Genomic DNA, 25321 nt, shown 5'->3' on the forward strand with positions numbered 1-25321 from the left:
AAACAGAATTTGTCGCATAAAAACTTGTTTATTGATACTATTTATACATGGAAGGGTCGTCAAATCCAACATTATATTCTATTTATAGATATATTTCGATAGAACTTAAATATAATAAACTTCCCTCCTAGCTTATGAGCAGGATTTTATTTAAAAATGCCATATCATATGGCTACCATATATCGTTTTCATACCCTTGCAGAGATTATTATAATTGTGTCGTAACGCATAGAAGAAGCCATCACCGACCCAATAAAGTATATATTCCTGATCAGTATCAACAGCAGACTCTATATAGCCATGTCCGTCTGTCCGTACGTCCGTCCGTCTGTCCGTCTGTTTCTATGCGAACCAGTTTCTCAGTTTTAAAGCTATCGTCATGAAATTTTGCAGAAGTGCATCTTTCTGTTGCACGCAGTGCAAATGTCGGAACCAGCTGGATCGGACCACTATATCATATAGCTGCCATAGGAACGATCAGTCGCAAAGTAGCTTCTTGTATGAAAAACTTTTTTGTTTATCAAGATATCTAAACCAAACTCGGCATTTATCACTTTTACTATGTTTCTCATATATATGCAAAATCTTATCAATATCGGACCACTATATCATATAGCTGCCATGGGAACAATCGGTCGAAATTTAAGTTCTTGTATGGAAAACTTTTTTGTTTTTCAAGATATTTTAACCATACTGGGCATTAACTATTTTCCCAGTGCTTCTTAGATATGGACAAATCACTATGAGCATTATGAAAAAGTTTGGCATGCAAGGGTATTAAATCTTCGGTGTGCCGAAGATAGCCCTTTATTTTTCTTCGTATTTTTATGATTGTACATAGTCAATATAAATATGATTCCATTTCTTTTTTTAAATAGTATGTATTAAATATAAGCTTTTCGCAAATTAGTTTAAGTTGTAATCATATTTTTCTTTAAATCAAAGTGATTTACATCAAAATTTTATATGAAAATATTCAAACAAGCGCTTTTTTAAATTAATTATGATCATATTTGATTTCGCGTTGCATTCTATTTCTTCTTCAATATTGGATTACAATATCATTAAATTCCCAGGGCACAATCAATTGTAAATTCCCTTAGTTCAGATTATGTGATCGTTATTCCCCTAGGGTATTAAAACTTTCACAAGCCGAGAGGCAAGTTATTCTCTCATGTTTCTACATATTTATGCCAGTTTTGTGCAGATCTTTCAGTGCCAAGGTAATGCTTCGCTACTTATTTTGTTTTGATCAAAAGTGGCAACTGTTTTTTTCTTTTGCTGTCTGTTAGTCATAATGTGGCTTGACGTGTCGCAGCTAAATTTAAAACTTAATCATGTGATAGATTTTAATTAAAATGCATTCGAAAGTATATAAATTAAGGAATTCGGGGAAAATCCTGTCTGATCGCCCGAATGGGAGAGTGGGAGAGTGGAAGAGTGGGAGAGTCTGCCTGCATAGTTTCTATGCAACAAAGCATTTCGGGGAGCAGCCCTGACCGACGAGCACCCAGAGAAAAAGAGAACTTGTTCTTTACTTTTTTTTTTAAAAATAGCCAGCCATTAGATGGCTTTTCTCAGTTTTTCACGAGCTGGCCAAGCGCACAGTGCCTCGCGACGGATAGAAAATCGAAAATTTTCCATACGAATACATACAACAACATATGTATACTAGAGAATTACTTTACGCTTACATATCATATATATATATTTATTATTTTTGTAAAGTTTTTGCTGAACAAAGAAGTGTATATATATTCCGGTAAATATATAGCCAAACAACTTCTATAACTTCTAAGAACATTTATTTTTTTGGTTGCCTTTGAAAGTGAAAGTCAATCAAAAATTGCGAAATCGCGCGTGTGATAGAACTATATATCTATATATCAATATATATATAGAGGTTTTTTGTTCAACTTGAAACGGTTCAACTGATCGGGGATCGGGGCGGCAGCTCTTTGTGTGCGCTTTCATGCTCTTTGGCTAGAAGAAAAGCAGAAAATCAGAAAAGCAGAAAAGTCGCATTAACGTAAATCTTAAGCGAGTGCCACAAAAAGTAAACATACGCAGTAGCTGGCAACAACAAAACGATTGCAATAAATTCGAGTGCATTTGGCATACCAGAAACAGGGCAGACAGCGGATCGTTTCTTTGTTCTTGGCCTGCTGCGCGAAAAATAAAGCACTGCAAGAATGGGCAATGCCGAGTCAACGCAGCCCGAAGCACATGATTCAGATCCGTCCACGGCGAGCGTGGGCGCAACGCTGCCAACGGCGCCCGATGAGCCCTGGTGGCAGCAGATTGAGCACGAGAATTTAATACTGCAGCAGCTGCCTGCCGATACTGCAGCCAAAGTGCAGCTGGAGCCGGAGCAAGCCATAGCCAACATGGAGACCAAACCGGAGTCAACCGTCGCTGAGCGTGAGCCCACGCTGGAGGAGTTCCGGGAGCAGCTGGCCAGCAAGCGACTGGCACGTCAAACGGCCGTCCAGGATATGCGCGAGGAGCTGGTCAGCTTGCGCCAGCAATTGGCCAAGGAGCAGGCGGAAAATCAACGTCTGCGCAGGCAGACACAGGGCGAGGCGGCAGCGGAGGGAACTCACCCAGCGCCAGCTGTGGAGGCGCAGCTGGAGGAGCAACTGGATCCGGATGATGAGAATCCCAGTAGTCGGAGTCGTCATGCCAACATTGAGCTGGCCAATGCACAGCTGGCACTGCAGCTGGCCAATGCGGATAATCTGTCGCTGCGCAGCGAGGTGGATGTGGTGCAGCGCCAGGTGGGCACCCTCAAGGAGGTCATCTGCTGCTGCAAGCAGATGCTCAGCGTCAAGGAGGAGCAGTGTGCACAGGTTCGAGGAGCTAACCGAAAAAGCTTTCCAGGCAGCTTCCGTTTAATCGAAGGTTTTGGTTTCTTTTTGTTGCCCAGCTCAAGATGAAACTGCAGGAGATAGAGAACTCGTTCAGCGAGCGCGAAATGAAGATCATGTCCAATAATCTGCGCCAGGAGTACGAACGTCAGCTCGTGAATATACGACAGCTGCGGCAGCTGTACGAGGAGCGACAACGCGTTGCCGCCGCGGAATATGAGAATTTGCAGCGTCTCATCTCGATTAAAAAGGATGAGCTAATCGCCGAGCAGGAGAAGTAAGTGTGCCAGCCTTGGGGGGACCTTTCCGTGCGCCACTTTCAATTTCCCTTTTCGCAGAACAAAAGGCTTCGAGGAGCGCAATCAAGAGCTGCTCAAGGAGCTGGAAACAGCCAACGAGCAGCTGGCCAAGCTGCGAGACGAATGCGCCGAGCACAAGTACGAGAAGCGCGCGCTCAAGGACCAAGTGGGCGCAGTCAATTTGGTAGGCACAAAAAAAAAACAAAAACAGAAAAAAACTGGTAACATTTTGAAGTGTTTTCGTTCGGCGGCAGCCACGCAAAAACCTGAAGGATTCGGCTAAATATATAAACAAAAATTACACTTGATTCCCCTTTTGAGCTTCCCACGCGCGTTTTTCTGAATTCCAAGCGAAATAGAATAGGATAGCATCTCTTTGGCTAAAGAATATTTTTGCCGAGGAATCCTGCTAAAGGAGAATAACATATTTCCATAGAAAATCTATTTCATTGTCGAAATCCGTATCATGAAACCAGACAAAAAGTTTTATTAATATCGCGAATGTTTTCATTTACGGAAGATATGAACACGATAAGAAAACGATAACTGGGAACGAAATAGGATAGGATAGCATCTTTTTGGCTAATGGAATTTTTTTTGACCAGGAATCTTGTCAGGAGTATTACTTATTTTTTTTGGAAATTAATATTAATTTATATTGTCTAGGCAAAGCACTTCTCCTAAAGGAACTTGAGAAATCCATAGAAAACCTATTTCACTGTCCAAATCGGAGTCATGAAACCAAACAAAAAGTTATATTATTGTCGCGAATGTGTCGTCCTGGCGAAATGAAACCAACACAATTTCTCTTAATGGAAGATAGGAACTCGATAAGAAAACTATATATGGCATGGAACGAAATAGGATTGGATAGGAATCTTGCCAAAGGAAAATAACTTATTCTTGTTGGGAAATAAGAATGCGATATCGCTCGCGTAAATATATATTGCCTAGGCAAAGCACTTCGAAAGGAACTTAAGAAATTTCTCAAAACGTAAGATAAGAAAACGATAGGAAGGCGATATCTGGCATGGAATAAACGTGAAACGCTTTAATTCAATGGAAGATAAGAATGTGAAAGTAAATGTATCCCTTAGAGGTTTTTATTTAGGCAAAGATCTTCCGCTCAATTGACGATAAGAAAGCGATAGAAAAGCGATATCATGAATAGCATGGAATACATAGTGTAAGGATTTACACAGCAGTAGGCCAATTGCATTCGGTGTAGGATAAAAAGGCGATAGAAAAGCGATAGGAAACGGAATCCTAAAAAAAACTCCTCTCCTAGCTTCTGCAATATCAGACGCTGCTCAAGTTAACTCAGCTCTTGATACACACACTTATTGCATTTCTTTCTTGTCGACAGCTCTTTAGCCAGCTGGTAATGGGTTTCAATGGCAAGAATAATCTGGATATTGATCGCTTGACACAAATGCTGGAGGAGAATCGCGACCTGTTGAACGAGATGACCCAGGCGGAGGGCAGCTGCAGCGATGGCGCCACGCTGCCCAAGCTCCTATTCGAGCTGGTCGAGCAGGCGGCCAAATCGGGCGACGACGAGCACGAGAGTGACAAAAGTCGCAGTGCAACGCCCACGCCCACGCCCACGCCAAACCCAGAGCAGGCAGCCGGCAGTGAGGTCAGGGCCTTGAGCGGAGACATCACCGACTGCTCTGTGAGGCCGGAGAGCAGCGGCAGGAAGCATCGCAGGCGCATCGGAGGAGGAGGAGGAGGAGGAGGAGTTGGTGGTGCAACCGCTGCGGCTACGTTAAAAAGCCATGAGCCCGAAATTATGGGAAAAGTTGCTACGGCCCAAGAAATCATTGGCAACTTGCCAAAAGTTTGGAAAGTGTTGATGGAGCTCTTGAGTCACCACAAAATCGAGCGCGTGCAGTTTGAAGAGCAGCCACCAGCACTGGCAGCCACCGAGGATGCCCACAAGACTGCGGCCACAACAACAACAGCACCAACAACAACTCCAACAACAACAACAACAACAGGAACAACAACGGGAACGGGCAAGGCGCCGGAGCTGAGCGTGAGCAAGACCTACATCAAGCTGAAGGTGAGTGCTTGCTGGAGCCGGAGCAGGCGTCGGGTGTCGAGCTGCTGCTCAAGTGCTGCGGACAATCGGGCTTGTTAGCTGTCGCATCCGGTTTGCTGATGAAGTGCAGCAACGTCCCCAAGCCAGCCAGCCCATGTCCATGTCCGTGTCCTTGTCTGTCCTGGAGCTGGTCCTGCTGCTGGTCCTAGGGCTGTTGCAAAGTTTTGCATTATTCACTTAAGCGCTTTATTTAGTAAAGTGCAGGCCAAGCAGGCGTAGCTTCATTATTGCTGACGTCCGGGCAGGGACTAGCTTCGGGTTTTTCGAGTCAGCAAAAAGTGGGTTGGTTGCCAGTTGTTGTGCACATAATTGAATTTATCGGGCGAGCACAAAACATGTTGCATACTTTTTCGGCAGGCGGGAATAGCCGGGGTTCGCCTCCCGGATTAGCAAAGTCAGTGAGCAACAATTTCGGCACTCCATTGAGGAAGACCAGTGAGTGCTCATCAACATGAAGTCTTAAGTTAAACACAGTCCTTTTGAAGTTCACGTCATCTAGTACCTGATATTGATGGGCAGCACAGCAAGTATATTGGGGCTAGCTAGTTGGTTTTGTGTGAATAAAACAAAGTCCAGTCCTGGGGCTGTGGAAGATGCTGCCCAATAGGAAGCTTTTATTGATAGACTTACCAGCTCTGGAGAGTTGGAGACAGTTGGAAATAAACTGAAAACTGCATTCGAAGCTTGCAAAAGTTTCAAAGTGTAACTAAATAAACATGTGAAATAGATTCACACTCGGTTTTCCCTTCAATGAGAATAAAAAGGGGAAAGAGTAGTTGGATGTTATCAATTCAAAAACCACAATAGAAGAGTCTACCGAGGTAAGGCCAGATAAAATCCTTAGTGCACCTAAGGCTCTAGAGCAAAGCCAAAGCCAATAAAAATTAAGTCAGTTGAATTCAATTCGAACTATGGAATGCTGATTAGGCGAAGGTTGTCTTCCAGCAGCCCTCTAATCTCTGAATTCCTAGATATCTTATAGCCTTAGAGAACCCTAAGGCTCTAGACTAGAAGCAGATAAAGAGAAATTAAAGACTTGACCAGTTGGATTTAATCCTAACTATGAAATGTTGATTAGGCCAAGGTTGTCTTCCAGCAGCCCCCTAATCTCCGAATTTCTGGATATCTTATAGCCTAAGGGAACCCCTTAGGTTTAGGACCGTAAGCAGATCAAGAGAAATTACGTCTTTGACAAGTTGGATTCAATCCGAACTATGGAATATTGATTAGGTGAAGGTTGTCTTCAGCTCAGTATTCCTGGATACCTTATAGCCTAAGGGAACCCTAAGGGTTCAATCCGAATTATGGAATTGAATTCCTAGATAACTTATATCTATAGGATTTGCTACGCTTACGACAGCTCCGCAGCACTTGACGCCTTTAAAAGCCACAAAATTAAGCTAAATTTTCTGCTTGACCCGCAATTAGGATCTGATTTTGGAAAAGAAATCGCTGGTTAAGGAAACGAATCGTCTGAAGACCCTCAACTGTCACTTGGACTACAGGCTGAACGAGCAGGAGAAGCGTTTAAGTGCGGTCAGCTTGGAGCTGACGAAAACCTGGCATTTGGTTGGTAAAATGCAGCGTCAGCATCGCCAGCTGCACACACAGGAGCAGATATTGCGCTACCAGCTGCAGCAGAAGCGACGCCTGCTCAGCGAGCTGAAGGACGAGCTGGAATATTGTCGACGCAAATGGGCGGCGGCCCGGGCCAAAAACGACGAAAGCCAGGAACAGTGCAACGATTGGCGCCGCGAATTCGCGCGACGCAAACTCGAGGATGCCAATCACTCGGCGGAAAGTGGTTACAGCGACTCCGGGCCACATTCAGACGAGGATACAGCGCTGGGAGCAGCAGTTGCTGCCGCCGCAGCAGCAGCCGCAGGCGTTGATGAGGCGGAGACAGCACCGCGTCGCAAACACTTGAGGGATCAGTTCGAGCACACGCGCAAAATAAAGCGCATGCAAAGCACATCGCCGGGTCGCCAGGCCGCGGCGGCAGCTGCGACTGCCGAAGCCGAGCAGGAGCAGGATGAGGAGATTATTTTGCGCTGGAATAGCGCGCCGCCCACTTGCGGCTGGCGCGAGGGCAGCGAGTACGAAGAGGACGACATGGATGTGGCTGGATCGTCACGCGGCGCCGTGGCCAAAACCGTGCACAGTTCACGCAGCAGACAGCGCGGCAAATTGGAGCCCGCCGTCAGCTCGCTGTCGCCCTCTCCGACAGCCACAGACGCGGGCACGGCGAGTCGCATACAGAAACTGGAGCAACAGTGCCAGTCACTGATACAGCAGGTGCTGGAAACGAGCGGCAATCGGGAGCGCCTCGAGGTGCAGCTGTGTCGCTTCCAGGACGAGATTGCGCCCGTGCAGCATGCGGTGCCGCTCGATGAGTTCATCAATCGCAAGCGCCTGGAGCGCTTGACGCGCGCCAGCTCCGCTCCAGCCACCGGCGGGGGCGGAGGCAGTCTGACCCCGCGCGAGGAGGAGTACACGCGCAAGCGCTCCGAGCGCCTGGGCCGGCTCGAGGAGGAGTCGCGCCAGCTGCTGTCGCGGATCAAACGCACCACAGATCGTGGACACTATCTGAAGAAGTCGCTGGATCGCATTCGACGGGCGCCCAGTCGCGAGGCGAGCTTCGAGAGCAACACCGAGGAGGAGCCCAAGGAGGAGCCGGTCGGAACTCCCCTAACCGCCGATGAGGAGGCCTACACGACGCGTCGTGCGGCCCGGCTGCAGCGTCTGGAGCAGGAGAGCCAACAGCTGTTGACGCAGCTCTCGCGGAACACGGAGCGCGGCGAGGGTCTGGCCAACAAGCTGGACACGCTGCACGAGCGGCACGATCAGGATCGAGCCACAGTCGAGGAACCTACAACCGCTCTCAGCGTGGCCAGCATCTCGCAGACCGTGGAGCAGCGCCTGGAGGACATTGAGCGCGTGTCTGCGAATCGGGCGGAGCGACTGCGTCGCCTGGAACTGGAGGGCGATGAGCTCATCGCCCGGCTGAGTCACACATCCGAGCGCGGCACCGCGATGATCAATCGCATAGCGAAGCGTGAGGCGACACGGCGCCAGGAGGCGGAGCTGCTGGAGCAAACGCTGCCCGTCGAGGAGCAGGCAACCAGCAGCCTGGACACTGTCCCCATAGCCAGCACAAGCACCGTGGAGGAACCCAGTGAAGCCGCCTGCTGCGTGACGGTCACGACCATCGCCAGCCAGCTGGCCATGCAGCAGTCCACGGGCGCCATACCAAAGAGCCCAACCATACCAAGGAGCCAACCCCAAGCGCAGCTGTGCGCCGCAAAGCGTCATGAGGATGCCCACAAGAAGCAGCGCAGCAAGGAGACAACGGAGCAGGAGAGGGTCAAAGATGTGCCAGCTGCCCAGACGGAGACTTTGGAGGACTTGGTGCAACGTCTGCGAGCATTGCCCTATGCCGCAGACGCTCAAAGCGAAGTGGTGCAGGTCGAAAGTAGAGAGAAAGAGGAGCCCAAATGTGGAGACCAGGAGCAGTCCGAAAGTGGAGAGCAGCAGAAGCCGCAGGAGGAGCCTCAGGACCAGCCGCAGGAGGAGCCTCAGGACCAGCCTCAAGAGCAGCCTCAGGAGCAGCCGCAGGAGCAGCAGCAGGAGCAGCAGCAGGAGGAGGAGCAGGCGCAGGAGAAGGAAGGCAATTGTTAACTTCAAGACTTTCTATCAGGACTCCAGGGAAGTTCGCTTCTGGTAACATTTTCTAATTATAAAAAAAAAATCAATGGGAATATCGAAAACTGGAGTACTTTCTACCTTATCCAATGCATGGTAAAATGATACACTATAAATTTAATTATAAACTACGAATACTCGCTGATTTACTGCTCAGCCCGATTCCTATAGCTATATATGTCATGCATATGTATGTCATGCATAGGTATGTCATGCACATGTATATCATGCACATGTATGTTATGTCATGCATAGGTATGTCATGCATATGTATGTATGTCATGCATAGGTATGTCATGCATATGTATGCCATGCATAGGTATGTCATGCATATGACTGTCATGCTTATGGATGTCATGCATATTATGTCATGCATAGGCATGTCATGGATGTCTATGTCATGCATATGTATGTCATGCATTTGTATGTCATGCATAGGTATGTCATGCATATGTATGTCATGCATTTGTACGTCATGCATATGGACATATGTCATGCATATGTACGTCAATTGTGTGCTTTGGGCCTTTCGATTAAATACGCAAAATAAATAAATGTTTACTATAAACTTCGGGAATGGAATTTTATTTGTCTTAAATATTTAAATTATCTTCCGCTTATACTCGGGGGCTCAAACTCCTGACTTTACACTTTGTGATTGATAAATGAACGAAATGAAAAGAAACATTTTAATTATTATAGTTAATAATAATTTAATTTAATTATTATAGTTTCTTGTTGTTTTCCTAACTTGTAATGCTTTTAAAAATGCTTCTGATTGAGTGAACAAGTGCCCTAAATAGCCTGCTACTAATAAGGATATCGACTCCAAACTAGACGGGGATTTTAAGCTCATCTGAAAACGTGCGGAATGTGGGACAAGAATTCCACTTATTAGAGTCACGCACGCATGACAAGAATTTCGCATAGATTTACTGTGCAGTTGTCTGCTCACTTAGACGCGCAGCCAGCCATCACGCGACGCCACTGTGTCGTGTGTGAGGGGGGTGGCCAGCCCAAAGGGGTTAAGGGGGAGGAGGGTGGGGGGGGGGGTGTCGCATTATCGTCACTGCATATGCAAGTAAAAACTGCTGCCGTCCGCTAACTAGTTAGCGCAGTCCTCTGCTGCTTCTTTATGCAAATGCCACCCCCCTTCAAATATAATGCAAACTGAGTGCGTGTGTGTGTGTGTGGGATAGTTTGCTTCCAGTCAGGCATAAAGAAAACACAGCTTCATATGCTTTTAAAAGCGAACAGACTTTTTACATTCACTTATCCTTAACATGCGCTGTCAACAGTGAACAATTCCACCCAACCCCTCTCTGCTACGCCCCTCCATTACATACATGTTTAAATAGCAGCGACACACAACAGCACTGTTAGAGCTACTTAACATCACTGTTAGAGCTACGTAACAGCACTGTTAGTGCGTTCATTTAGCTGCAGTGCTATTAAGTTTTCCCCTCTTTTCAAAATGAACACTTCCAGTGGCAGCACGCAACTCGCTTGGAGCGGACATGTTGCGTGCCTTAACAGACAGTACTTGTAACAGGTTCCATTGCATACTTTACAGCGTATAAGAGTGGAGGCAGCGCCATCTGCCGACAAATGGCAGCACTGCAGCGCGCATTGTTGAGCGTAAAGCGTAAAGCTTTTTCCCAATTTCGATATCTTATGCGTTGTTGATTTATTTTTTTTTGTTAGTCTTCTGCTGGCCGTTAACGAGGCGGCCCGCGTAATTAGATGAAGCCCGAGCGCATTTTAAATTAAGCTGCGGCCATCAGGCAACGGTTTATGTTAAACGCACAGCGCCCGGCGTCTAATTGCTGTGGGAGTTGCGACACGCCCCCCGCCTCAATGGCCGGCTGGCGGCTGCTGAAAATGTATACAAATTGTTGCAGACGCGGGCAGCGCTGGCAGCGCGGGCAGCGACTGCAACTGGAAACGTCAAATTAATAAACAGCCGGACGTACCACAAGCTGTGAAAAAGTAATCTCTTGGTCTGCGCGTCATTTCCAGTCCAGCTTGGAAATGCGCCAGCGGCCGCTAGAGATGGGCGCGTGACACGTATCGTAAGAAATGCACGAAAATTATTATGGCTTTTGGCTAGAGGTCTGTGTGCCCTGTTCGTAGAGTGAAAACGGGTATATTGGTGCAAGGTGACTTGGGCTAATAATATATAATATTTTATTATTATATATATTATATGTTAATATATATACATATTTTATTTATTTTGGGGATGTCCATCAACAACTATGCATATTCTATATAATTTAATTAATCAAATGGAAAATTGCTGCTGGAATTGAACCGGCTTGTCTTGAGTTGTTACGTTTTCTAGACACGAACACGTCGTGTTGCTCGTGTCACGTATTTAAAGTTAGGAGACGCGTCCAACTCTAGGCCCGAACCATTCAAGATTTATGCAGTTCGTGCGAAGGAAGCGCCGCTGTCGCCGCTGCCGCCTCCGTTATGCGCAGCAAAGTAATCTAATTTATTAAAAGTGCAGCCTCTGGGCCAGCTGGGAGCAGCTGGGAGCAGCAGCAGCTCGGGCTATGTCCACCGTGGAGCGCAGCTCGTTTTGGTTTTGATTTACGCTGAAATAAATTAAAATATCATAAAAAGGAAATTAAAATTCACTCACACAACAAAAGCGAAGAACCGAAGAAGTTTTCGGGCTCCACTTGGACAACTCTCAGCCTCCGTCCGTCCGTCCGTCCGTCCGTCCGTCTGTCCGTCTGTCTCTGTCTCGGTCTCACTGCGGGCTTTTAACTAATTTTTAAACAAGTAAAAATACAAATAAATATTTTAATGTGTGATTTACGACAATGAGACGCACAGGGGGTCGCTCACGGCTCCGTTCGTCTCGGTTCGACTTGGAGCTGGATCTGGTCTTGAGTCTTGGCTGCGGATCGCGGCGATCCGCGTCTTCGGCTGCATTTAAATTGGATTTGTGCGCTTCTGGCGCAACGGCCTGCCCCGCCTGCTGCCCACAATGAAATACAATTTAAGCGCCTTTAATGAACTGCGGGCATTCCGTTAAAAAAAAAAAAAAACACCAATACACATGAAGAAACAAATAAGCAAAATTCAAAGTTTTCATTGAAATTTGAAATTATTTGAATGCCGCACTTAGAATTTATTGGCGCATAAAAGCCGCTTAAAGTTTACGAGCGCAGCGCATTTTTATTAATTGACTGTAATTAATTGGAGATTTATGTGAAACGTTTCAAGCAGCAGATATATATACGGAATCATAAAATGCACATAAAAGAAGCTGATTTAATTAAAAAAAAAATGAATTTAAGGCTTTAGTCGAAATGGCGGCATTTAACTATACTCTGCATTTAATTTATTTATTTTTCATTTTTTTAAAATTTATTTGCTGGAAAGTTATCGAAAAAAAAACCTACAAACAGCAATTTGTTGTCTCTTTCATGTGGATCAATGTTCCAATTTAAGGAACATTTATTGCATTTACAGCTAGCATTCAATGGTAACTTTTGTGCTTTTTGTGAGCTTTTTGGCATACTCATCATTGGCATCATCCGATTTTCCACGCTCGAAGATTTTGTATAGTTTTGAAGCTAATAACTTACGCTTTATCTAATCATTCGATTTTTTTCAGTCTGAGCTTTTAATAAGTTAAAAGCGTTAGTTAAGCTTTTCAAGCTTCAACTAAAAATATTAAATTTTAAATATGCTTTAGCTACTACGAGCTTACTCGTAGCTTTCAGCATTCTACAAATTAACGCCTAAGTTTATTTAGAACTTGCAAAACTACATATTATAGCTTTCAGTTAGCATAGCAATGTTCTGTGTGTCCAAAATAATGTGCTTGGAGCTTTCAAAGTTCCTTTTTCTACCTTTAAGTGGCTTTTGGCGGGCATTTTAATAAATAAAGCTCGAGTATAACTTTCGTATGCTTTCAAAGCTTAAGTGGTTCGCTTAAAAGAAGCTTTGTCAGCATGTCAGAATTTATAATATAATTTGCTTGGAGCTTTAATGTGCTTTAAAATCGCGAGCTTTGTAATTCAAGTGAGCTTTCTAGCCGGTAAATTCCTCAAAGTGGTTGGATTAAAGCTTACAGTCTCTTTTAAAGCTGAATCAATCAGCTTTAGGTGAGCTTTCCCTAAATACAGCTGACCTTGCCTAGTCTTCTACCTATTCTTTCTGCTCTGTCCTATGTAGATGTTCCCTATTGTATGTTTGCAGGGTATGCAAAAAAAAAAGGGAAGCACATTAAAGCAATTGCATGCAATTAATTAAAAAGCCATTGACATTCATAAAAAGTAAATTGCGGCAACAGCAGCGCCAAACTTGGCCCGAAGGTGCTCCGCTCAGGCAGCAGGAACTCAGGAAGTCGTCGGCTCACATAATAATGCATGTGTATTATCCCGATGCCAGCAACAACAGCAACAGCAACAACAACAACAACAATAACAATTTACAGACACCTCTCGCTGGGCTGGATGGCTGGCTGTTTTGGTGAAAATCGAGTACAAGCATTTATTAACAGCCTGAACGATCGATGCCAAAACACCTGCCAGCTAGAGATGCATCTTCCGATGATGCTGACCCAGCCTCTGTCCCAGCCTCTGCCTCTGCCTCTGCTTCGGCCGCTGCCGGCTAACGAGCGCGAAAATAATGCGCGAAATGTGGAGCAGTAGCTGGCCTGGACATGGAACTCGGGCCCAGCTACCAGCTCCACAGAGACTGTGGCCCATCGACGGTGGCGACTGACAGAATTATAATCAATTAGCGTAGCGGCCGGCGTGAGCGCATAAAATTATATACACGGCCGTGTTGAGCTGCACTGTGCTCTGCTCTGCTGTGCTGTGCTGTTGCCTGCTGTGCTGCGGCGATGCGCAATTTGGTTTAAATTAAAATAAATTCAATTACGAAAACATGAAAATCCATTACGCAAATTATTGTCATTAAAAGCGCAATTTTCGTGCTGCATTTATGAACAATTTTTCTTTATTTTTTGTTTTTCGATTAAATTTCTGACGCTTTGCGTTCGCCAGCTGCAAATACAAAAGACTTAGGCAACGAACTTGCCATTGCATGCAGTCGCTCTCTCTCTCTCTCACACTCTCTCGCCTGGCTAATTAATTAATTATAACTCAAGCGATTAGCATAGTTCCCCCCCCAAAAAAATAGATTGTCCAAGCCAGTCGAGCAGCTGCCTCCGCTTTCATCGTCTGTCCGTCCAACTGCCTCTGGGATTAGCTCGCATCACATGCGAGAAGCAGCAAAAAATAAGAAGAACCGCTTTCATTCATAGATAGACGCGACGACTCACAACGGCAAACGGGTTATAAATGTTAAACGATTTGATAGATAAGATATAGCTTGTTTATATACGAATATCCATATGTATATATGAGTGTGTGCTTGTGTACGTGTTGTCTGCCGTTGGGAACACGCTGCCGAGTGTCGCACTTAATTTGTTTAATTTCCTTGACGTTCGCTACTCTCATATCGCAGCCTCATACACTATGTAACAAGTTTGAAGCTGTTCAAAGCGAGAGTCAAGTCGAAAGTATTTTAAGCTTTTGCTCACATTTTAAAAAGCTCACTATATTAAAGGTTCTTGGTGCGTTAATGTGCTTTTTTAGCTCAGACATTCAGTTTTTTGTGAACTTTATTAATGTAAGCACTTGCCATCTAGCGTGCTTGCAACTTTACTGTGCTTTCAAAAGCTTTTGGCTAATAAACGTTTTTAGTATTTAAGTACTTTCAGCGCTTTATTAAAGCTTTTCTTAATGTGCTTTTAGATTTGTTGTGCTTGTGCGAGCTTTCCTGCATTAAGCTTAAATTATTTTCGTTCCTGAAGCTTTCAGGTGCTTTTCACATGGAATTTTTTTGGTTTTAGTTGAGCTTTACCTGATTCTTTCAGGTGCTTTTTATGACTTCTTAGTTTACTTTTCAGCTTGCAGTAAGCTTTATTGTGTTTAGTACATAAAATGGAATGTGATTTTAGCTTCAAGAAGTCAGAATTTTAACTATATTTACCTTATGTGATAGGTGTAAATATAATTAGAATTTCACTCGCAAGTTCAATGAAACATTTTTGCTAACCATCCGCTTAGACTGAAATTGCCTTTCAAAGATCTTTGTAAAGTGTTAATAAAGTAGATTTTCACGCTACCTTGGTGAATTTGGGGATCACAGACTGGACACAAAGAAGGGCTTAAGCTCATTTGCATATATTGAACCAACTTTGGTTGGGTTTCAAGCCTTGAATAGGCGAAGCTTTAAGTTTCGTTCGAACAGCTTGAATGCTTGTTTCAGCGATTTTGAATATTCCACCTGTTGGTGTGAAAAATGCGCGGAATACGTTTGATTGTGCTGTTGAGTTTGCCTTTGTTGTAGCTTTTATTTATATTTGTCTAGCAGTTCGTAAAGCTTATCTACCGATTTTGTTGCCTGGTGTCTCATTGTACTTTTAGCTGCTTGTCCAATTCCAAGTCCAAGTCTAAGTCCGCGTCCGAGTCCGCGTCCGAGTCCCAGCTGCAGTTACGAAAATTGCTAGACCAAACAAAAAAGCAAACTACTTAGCCGCACACTCGCCGGGTAATTGAAAATCGATAATCTCTTTGAACCAGTTTGGCTCTTGGCTGCGAGTGCATCATCCGACAACTGCGCCATGTTGTGTCTTTGTTGCACACACACACACACACACACACGCACACATATACAACCGCAGGTTGAACCGCAAATCGTCTGCAAATTGCAACCGCAAGCTAACTGAGCGAAGGATTCGTGGCCGGGTCGGGGCGCACACACACACACACACACTCGCACACACACCTAGCTGGCGGTGTGCGGGTGTGCGGAGGGGTCGATTGATTTTAGCACGCTTAATGGTTATTGGTTTAGGCTATGCCAGGCAGGTCTCGCCTGGCCCGCTGCCAGTCGTTATTGTTGCTGTTGCTGTTGTTGCTGGCCTGGTAATAACGTCCATTTATTCAACAACTGCCACACCATAAATTACAAATAATTCGATTTACACAAGATTTTCACTCTTAATGGCCGAAAATGGGCAACGAATCAACGGATCAACGATTCAGCGATCCGACCGTGCAAAATAATGATGAAAACAAACAAAGCTTAATAAGATTTCAGCCACGCCGGCAATTTGCTCTCTGATTGAAAAACTGTGAACTGTGAAAGAGACAAAAAAAAAAAAAACAAAATCCCCCTTCGACAGATCTCGAATGGCACCTGAAATTGTTAATTATCAGCTGTTGGGCTATTTCTGTTTAGCTGGGCCAAATTGTGTTTGTGTGTACATTAAGCCATTAACTTGGAACTTTTTAGCGGTTGTGTGTTTTTTTTTTTTTTTTTGGTTTTTGCCATTCGGGCCGTCACAAATGCCGCAAATGCCAGCCTAAATGGCAAATTAGTGAACCGCTCGGCTGCTACTTTTTCGGGCACGCCTAAAAATGTCTCCAAGCGTTCTCAGTGAGCAGCTGCTGGCTGCAACCTATTTTATTTCACATTCTGTTGGTTTTTTTTGCTTCCAGCATACCCTGTAGCCAGATATATTACTGGGTATACATAAAGCTGCTTGTAAGACAGATCTAGTCTGTGTGTATTGAGAAGTCTAGCTGGGAATGTTCCCTTGGCTTTCTGCAATCGGAAACTATCAAACTAGGGCAAACGAAATTCGGTGTAAACATTTATCTATGTGAATTGTAGATGAAAGTTCAGGTATCTATATATATTTCTTTATAATATCAATTTGGGGATCTGGTTAGCTAGCTTCTTATTTTTTTTTTTTACGACTTTTCGGCTTGGCCAAGTTTTAGATCATCGATTTTTGGGCTTTAATTAAAAACACAATTTATCGAAGAAGCAAATAGCTATAATTAAAAACAAATTTGTATCAAAAACATATAAAAACATATTATTACATTTTTACAAAATGATGGCCTAGGAGAAAAAGTCATAAATTATGTTTACAGCCAAAAAAAAAGGATCCCAAATTCTTAAATAACAGATAGCTAAAAAAATCAATTCTTTTAAATGGTTTCCCTGGAGTTATATAAAGAGTTCAAAGGAGTTCAGAGTTCGATCTATTTAATTTGATTCATTTGATAATATGCAAGAAACAAAGTTCAAGGATTCGATTTATTCTATGCTTTTTTTTAACTTGAAAATAGTAGAAATAAATTATGAATCTGCTTGATAATATATTTTCACAGATTTGATATATCAAGATAGATATGAAGGAATTTTTGATATTGCTTCATTTCACACACTTAATATTAATTCTTAACATGGGATAGATACAATCCTAAGAAAACCTAAAAACTATACTTAAAATTGAATAAGAATCGCATGTTTAATTCGAGTTCGCTTGATATTATACTTATGTTGATTTAAAATAATTTTGATATCTCTTGCATTTAAATGAATTTTAATATTTTTGATAGTTTTTCCAAACAGTTTACTTTTTGGAATACGCATATTTGTGCGCATAATTGATTAATATTTAATAATTTATTTAGCAAAAGTTCCTCAAAAATAACTTAAAATGCTTGCTAGTCTAGCTTAAACTGTAGCTACAGGGTATCGCTGAGTCAATCACGTTCAGCTCGTGCATTCGTACATGTTTTATGATGTTGTTCTTGCTTGTCAGATTTTGCGCCGTTTCATATGAGTTGCATGCCACAAATGCTTCCAATGGCAATTTTAATTTGTTGCGAGCAGAAATTATAAATCGCATTTCGATTGCAACGCCGTCGAGTTAATTATCGGCAATTAGTGGCAACTGCTCTCTACTCGAGCAGCGTCTCACAGAGATGGGGCCTACGCCTCGGCATCTGCCCGGCTCATCTCTGCACCTGTGTGCGTGTGTGTGAGTGTGTGTGTTGGCCGGAGCTGCGTTTGATGTTCGTATCCCAAGTTGAGATCTCGCCGCCTGATTAGCCTAATCTAATCTTACACGCTAAACACCTACGCACAAAGCGAGAAACAACAACAACAACAACAAAAAAGTTGTTGGCCAGCTCATTAGCGGCTGCGTAGGGGCTGCGTATGCAAATGACAACAAGTAGGAGTGCTCTAGTGGGGAGTGCCCGACTGGCAGATATCCTCAAGCAATCGTAGCTTCTTCTATTTATATAAAACACATACACATCAATTCTTTCGCCGCGGTAGAACTTCTAAGAGGGAGCCACACTCTACGTACGTTCTTTCATAACTCCTGTTTTAATTTTCCGATCTTTATGACATTTTCAGGCTTTCAATATAGCAGAAGTGTGTATATGTTTAAGTAAAAGGATCTTCCTGTTAAAGTAGCTTACTCCTTTGAATTTTGTGTCGAATGGATGAGATATCTAAAAAGTAAACTATGCTAAATCTGTGTACACTATTCGAGACCCTTAATACCAAGTTTGATGTGAATAGAACTTATGATCTTCTAGTTGTGCATAAAAACCATATCTTAAAATCGATATTTATCGATATTATGCTGATAGGAGAAGGTATCGAATGGAAATGATAAATACGTTATGCGTATGATACAGAAGAAGATATATTTAAAATATCAAGTTTAGTTAGACGGACAGACATGGCTAGCTCGAGTCAGCTCGTCATCCTGATCAAGTAAATATATAATATATAGCTTATGTAATCAACTTTCAGCCTGTTACATATGTTGCCACAAAACCAATATACCCTTTTGCGCCCTAGTCAAGGGGCTCAACAGTTTAGACCCTACGTCTGTCGATAGATAAGCTAAAGAGGCGTAGATAATGCCCTCTAGAGATTTTTATGCTTATTTAATATATTTAATTAGTGCATATTTGATTCAAATTATGCATTCAAGCATTTCAAACATCAGTCGAGGTTCGTAAAAACAGATCTTATCAAAGGCGAACATAGCTTAAATAATAAATTCCAATCTCCCACCTAATGTGGTTAACCATTGACAAAACTAACGCGATTTCGATAAGCTGAAGCTTTTTCGATTTGGTCTTAATTCACGTTTAATTTGGCAATCAAATATTTTTAGATTTGATCAAACACATTTTTCGCTCTCCATTTTGTTTTTATTTAGAGTTTTAAAATACTATTTTTAGCAGCTTGCGAATGTGTAAATCTGTACAAACAGGTAGCAGAAAAACATATTCTGAACTGATTAAAATCTGTAGTCAAATTTCGTGCCAATTATGATAAAAATGTGGACATGTAAACAGTCCAATTGTGTGTTGAAAAACCTTCGTAGGCTTTAAATTCTAAGTTCAGATAAGAATTTCAAAATTGAGATATTTTCGGGTTTTTTACAACAAAGGTTCGGAGATTAGATTTCTTCAGCAGCCGCTAGGCTGAAAAGCTGCAGCAGGGTCCTGACTGATCCGATTACAGAGAGGTGCCTCTAAGGGATAGTCCCGTGCGACCTACCATCTAGTCGAATTATTTAGCCTATTATAATACTATCATTCTAATAAGCTAAGCTCACAACTGCTTCGTTGTAAATATCCTATCATTGTGAACTGCCTGCCAATGTATATACCCTAGAAGCTACATAACCTTGTAAGCTTTCGCTTGGAAGAGATCAAAAGGTACCCATCGATTTTTAAGAAACATGCAGTGCCCATAAATTAACCATGGCTCCAGCTTAGAGAGAGTCTTAACACTATTTCTACTAAAGGCATCAAAAGACACCTTTGAAATTATTTTCTTTGTCGAATAAATTTTTCTAAGCTTACTTTTTGATAATTCATTTATTGATTGTTAAATTAATTCAGTGGTAGCATAAGAGAATAGTTTTATAAACTATTTCCTCTCTTAAAGCTAAGGTATCAAAAGACAACTTTTGGTTGAAATAGTTATAAACAAAACCTTGGTAGAAGTTGTCTAAATATCATGCACTTGAGGCATTCACAATTCTATGCAAAGCTGCATCAAAAATACTTTAAAAGACTTTTCTGCTGGTTTCTGCCTATATAAGTAGAGTTAATTCGTCTTCTTGTTATAGCCTTGCAGAGGGTATTATAATTTTGTAGTGATTTTTAATCGATTTTATTTCTAAAGTTTACAAATTTGAGACAAATTGAGTTCAAATTGGTTCCACTTTTAATAAACGGCTTTTCTATAAATTTCACTGCGTATATTTTCTTACAAAATTCCCAAGAAATAACAAGCCTAGATATCTTGGATATCCCGCAAAGAGCATATTTTCCAAGCCTATCTCTAACAACTAGTCTAGGATCTGGTTTGCAGAAAAGTAGATTAGAATGTAAAGATTCATTTAAAATGATATTATTCCAGCAAAACTGTCATCTATACATACACAGCTTTATGTATAACTAGTGCCTCGCATACTTATTCACATATCCTTTGGTCTCAGAAGAAGATGAAAAAAAACAACACTTTCTACAGCTTGCGTGTTGTTTGTGCCTCGTGTTAAGTTGTTGCCGCTGCTGTTCGGGCTGCCAATTGCAGCAACTGCGGCAACTGGGCCGGATCAGATGAATGTAGCTACAGTAGCTGCTGCTGCTGCTGCTGCAGCTTCTCTTGTCGTCACTTCGCTGACATGTCGATAAGGATCAATGTTTGGCTGGGCTACGTTTTAATATCATGTCCGCAACAGCAGAGCCTCCCCTTCCGGCCCGTTGTCTATCTCAGTCTCTCGCTCTGGCACACGCTGCCATGATTTGGGGCGTTGCCCGGAGCCCAGCAGCCGGGGCAACCATTTGCCTGCCAACTGATGGATGGCAGCTCGGCCTCAAGCCAAGCCAAGCAGCTCAGGAGCTGCTCTCAGCTTACAGGCTTGTCTTCGGCATGGCATGAGTCATTTATATTACGCTTTATTATGTTGTATATATACGAAGTATAATCCGCATATAGCTTGGCTGCTCATTTTTTTTTTATATATACATTGAACAGATTGAAAATGGGCGGAAGGGGTATAATGTTTTTGTGCAAATGTATGTAACGGGGATCAGAAAGTCTAAATATATATTATTGAACGGGTTGATCTTGGTAAAAAAAAGAGCTGGAGATCTAGAGAATTTTAAATATATATTCCTGATAATATATTCCAAACGCCGAAGAGTATCTTTTATACCTCTTCCCATTTTCGTAATATCGATAAATATCGTTTTGGAGGCTTGGTTTTTTTTATTTACCTCGAAGATTATAAGAGATATATACAATATATTTGGTATATAGGTTTTATTATTATTAAGATTAACTACAATAGATTCATATTATAAATAATACTATAATTAATTACAACAAAAGTGCGCTAGCGTCCAGGCCTTCAGCTCTACTTGAAAATAACTAGGTTTTAGATCAAGAGTATTTCACTTTTTGTATACCTTCGATCAAATCGCTCTAATTAGGAAAAATCGGATTTAAAATTGAAAGATCTATGCGCTTTTATATATACACACTTTTATATGCCATTGTTCAGTTCCATAAATTTCATAAGAATCGGACTATAAAAGCCGAAGTTAATCAAGGCTTAAAGTCTTGCAATGGCCTTTTGGCATTGGGCTCATTGGGTATCTACTAGTCGGGCACAGCCGACTAGAACCGTCTTGTTGAATTTTTTTTGGGTGGTTCGAAGAGTGCTTTGACTTTAGCTTGTCAATGCGCGACGTCTTTGATAACTAATTGCTGCGGCGCCAAATGTTTCTCCACTGTCTCGCTGCAACGCGTAGGCTCCCCCTCCCCCTTCGCTCTCCCCGCTCCAAAAAGCCAGCGTTGTCTCGTGCGCATAATAAAAGTCACGTCGTTACCGTTTGGTCGCTTATAAGGGTCAGTCGGTGACTCTCTCTCTCTCTCTCTGAGTGCGGCTCAGCTATTAAGTAAAGTGTGTGTTGAGGTGTGTGTAATGACTTATACAGAAAATTTGTAGCACTCGCCAATGAGCTGTGGCCAGGGTCTGGGTCTGGGTCTGAGCCCTGGTCTCGATGTTGTTGCAGCGTGTCACATGCAACACACAAATGCAAAAGTGAGCAATTATGGCAACAAGTTAATTACGCATACAGCAGCACCAACAACAGCAGCAGCAGCAGGAGAAGGAACAGTCGCAGATGGACAAGCTCCACTTGGGCCACATAGGAGCCCAAGGATTTGACTGCAGCTGCAGCGCCAATTTCAGCTTTAATTTTATTTATGCAGACGCACAAACCAACAAATAACAATAACAACAACAGAAACAGTAACAGCAACTGGTCAAAGAAAAGGCACTTTACATTTTACACAGATTTGATCAAAGACTCCAAACGTGGCACGCTGAAAGTGTGCCAGGTCGCAAAAGGGGGCGTGGCTGTCCATTGGGCGGAATGGGAATTCAGTGGAATATTTAAACACCATGCAAAATGGATACCGCAATGAATAACTGCGAAATGTGTCGCAGGGCAATTACACAGTCATTCTCATTCTCATTTCATTGTACCATCATTCAGAAGGATGCAAAGTTGAAGAAAGCTTATTGTAAAAAAAAAATGCAACGTTTTTATCATGCTAGAAATTTGGCGCTTTATAACAACAGAGACACAAACAGGCAACTCTTGAGTTTAGTTCAGCTTCAGTTCAGCTTAAAGCAGACTGATCACTCTGTGAATTTAATTTATTTGGCGCAGATTTGACCAAGCTTAAAGTACCAATAGAACAATTTTTGATTTGCAATGAACTTGCCAAAAAAAATTAATAATACTAATAACAATTTATAACATTCGTTCACATGTTTTCATTCTATTCCATTCTGAATCAAACTCGAAGCATGATGTACATTTTTATAGAACTAAAAGAACTCCAATAACTAAACAAATGTGCGCTTAACACGTATTCCACTTGCAAAATGTGCACATTCAGTGAATGTGATGCATAAATTTGAATACCCGTGCTCATTTACTAGGCCACTTCCCATCTACTGGCATGAATGTGCCCAAAAGAAGCCACATTCTCAGTCACATTTATATGCTGCAACTGCATCATTTAGAATGTGCTTAACTATTTAAATGATGTTCAGTTGCATGAAGTTTAACATGAGTTATGTTTTAAGCCGCATTACTCTAAGGTTAGAGAAAGATTTATCATTCTAATTGAATTTCATATTTAATTTGATTTACATTCACAATCAATTTTGAGGCTCTTCGTAGAACTCTTTGCTAAGTTAAAACATGCTTCGGCTACAATAAATTCCACCTTCATAAACGACATTCAGCGAATGTGCTGAATGTTCAAATACTAAAACGCAGCTCAGTGGAATGTTCCACTTCAAAAAAGTAGAAAACAAAGAATGTTTTTTCGAACTAAAAACCTCAAAATGTATCTAAATATATTTGTGAATTGAATGATGTCCATTGAGCAACATTCATTGAACATACGAATGTGTCACAAATATATGCTAGCCCGTAAATATGCCCACTTAAATGCACACCATTCAAAAAGAGAGCCGAACTAGATGAATGACAGTGAAATCGAGCAAACGACCAATAGGAAATCCGAATTGGAAATATAAATACATATTTATAAGTGGGTCAGTTAAAGCTGTCTAAATTTAGTTAAACATTTTTAGGATCAATAAATTGACAAGTTTGCCGTAACGCGAGCTGAATGACTAAATAAAAACAAGCGCAGCTTCATATCTGGTTTTCTGCTTTAAACCCAACTTCGTACAAGTCAAGTTCGTTGCCTAAGTCTTTTGTTTTGGGCTGATTGAATTTATTAAATTAAGCTAATGTTGTTTCTCACAATCGCCGATGACGTTGTTGTCGCTGTTGATGTTGATGCTGATGCTGATATGTATTGATACGAGGAATATATATCTGAGGCAATCTGTTAGATAAGCGCACAGCTGGGAATATTCATGGGTATTCGTGAATATACTAAAGATAATTTTCAAATCTGTTTCGTTTGGCTGCCTCGAGAGCTGAGAATTCTTTTATATGTATAAGATATTCTTATATGAAGTATATTTAAAGTGTAATTTCTCATCATCATTTTCGTTGTGGTTTTCTATGCATTCAATTTTGCACACTTTGTTTTTGTTGTTGTTGTTGTTATTCTCCTTGTAAAAAATTGTTCAATTTTGCAAAGTTTAGTCAAAGTGGCGCTAATTAGTTTGAGTCGTTTGGATAATTGCAAATTAAACGCAAACTTAATTGCGCCGACACACGAAACACACATACACACACATTCGCACACTCACATGCAATTACATATTCCAGCGGCAACAACAACATTTGCTCTTACAGAAAAATTACAAAAATAAAATAAACGGCAGCCGTTGCCGTCGTCAAGCTCACGTTTCTTATGGCTTGTTGTTGTTGCAATTGTTGTTGTTGTTGTTGTAGTTCAGTGCTCATTGCTCATGAAGAACAATTAAGCTGTGTTGAAGTTTAATTGAATTAAAAAAACGTTTTAAACGAATGTTTGTGCAAATGAAATGCAACTGCAAATAGAGATGTTAAGCGGGTGGGGGGCACCCCCGCCGCCGCTTAGAAGCAGAGGTAGAAGAGGAAGAAGAACAAAAAGGCAAACGGAAACAATATAAATAAACTAGTCGAGCACAAAAAAAACATGAACACAACTGCAGCGATTGTGTGTGTGTTTGCTTTTTGTTTACAAACACAAGGCAAGCGAGGGAGCGGGGGGTTAGATGGCAGGGGGGGGGGGGGTTGGGTTCTGTTAGGTGATTTGATCGTAATTAAAATGCAGTCTTTTAATGTCAGCGTTAATTAGTCGCCTTAATTAATGATTATTAATATCGGTTGTTGCCCGATATTTTGTATCACATTATTTAGCCCCAGGCTAAATATAACTCCCGCAGCCCCCCCGCCACGCTGCGCCCCAGCCATAAAGCCAGAGACTTGATTATTATGCAAATTAATGGGTAGCTTTTGCATTTGACGAACTCATTGAAATGCATGAAGCGTTGCCAAATCTGAGAAGAAGATAACAACAACAACAACGACAAGCCAGCCGGGAAGGCCCCCGAGGGCCCTGGTTAAACATGATTATCACAGTTCCACCTTTTGATGGCAATTACCATGCAATGTGGCCCGTTTTTCTTCTTCTTCTTTTTGAGGGGCATCTTTCAGCTTTGAGAGAACCAAAAAAAAAAAAAATATCTGGTAATCGAATTAAGCAGCTTCGTGTTTTATAAATGTTATCATAAATATTCCATTTTATTAATTACCACGCATAATTCAAGCCAAAAATATACGAAAAAACAAAAAGAGAACGGAGAAAAAAGTGAACTAGTCGAGAGTGCGCGACTATAACTTACTCTATATCATATCCTAATCGAAATTCTATATTTTTTTAATTCTTCGTGAACATTTCCCGTGCACCAAATATCATGACTTTATCGT

General features: G+C 42.1%; 1 protein-coding gene across 1 annotated transcript; it reads left to right on the forward strand.

Annotated features, from left to right (window-relative positions):
• Window positions 1-2119: 2119 nt before the first annotated feature.
• On the forward strand, window positions 2120-9540 carry LOC135429253 (uncharacterized). The gene is made up of 5 exons (XM_064683518.1): window positions 2120-2849; window positions 2927-3144; window positions 3206-3350; window positions 4533-5231; window positions 6699-9540. The coding sequence occupies exons 1-5, from the start codon at window positions 2193-2195 to the stop codon at window positions 8946-8948; spliced, it is 3969 nt and encodes a 1322-aa protein (XP_064539588.1). The 5' UTR covers window positions 2120-2192; the 3' UTR covers window positions 8949-9540.
• Window positions 9541-25321: the final 15781 nt, after the last annotated feature.

The sequence above is a fragment of the Drosophila montana genome, unplaced genomic scaffold, assembly GCF_035044405.1.
Source record: "Drosophila montana isolate Dmon_TW-CO22-7 unplaced genomic scaffold, ASM3504440v1 contig_2626_1, whole genome shotgun sequence".
Taxonomy (NCBI): Eukaryota; Metazoa; Arthropoda; class Insecta; order Diptera; family Drosophilidae; genus Drosophila; species Drosophila montana.

Coding starts and splice junctions, on each gene's coding strand:
- LOC135429253 (XM_064683518.1), top strand. CDS start 2,193: ATGGGCAATGCCGAGTCAACGCAGCCCGAAGCACATGATTCAGATCCG. Junction 2,850..2,926: donor AGGAGGAGCAGTGTGCACAG/GTTCGAGGAGCT, acceptor TTTGTTGCCCAG/CTCAAGATGAAACTGCAGGA. Junction 5,232..6,698: donor AGACCTACATCAAGCTGAAG/GTGAGTGCTTGC, acceptor ACCCGCAATTAG/GATCTGATTTTGGAAAAGAA.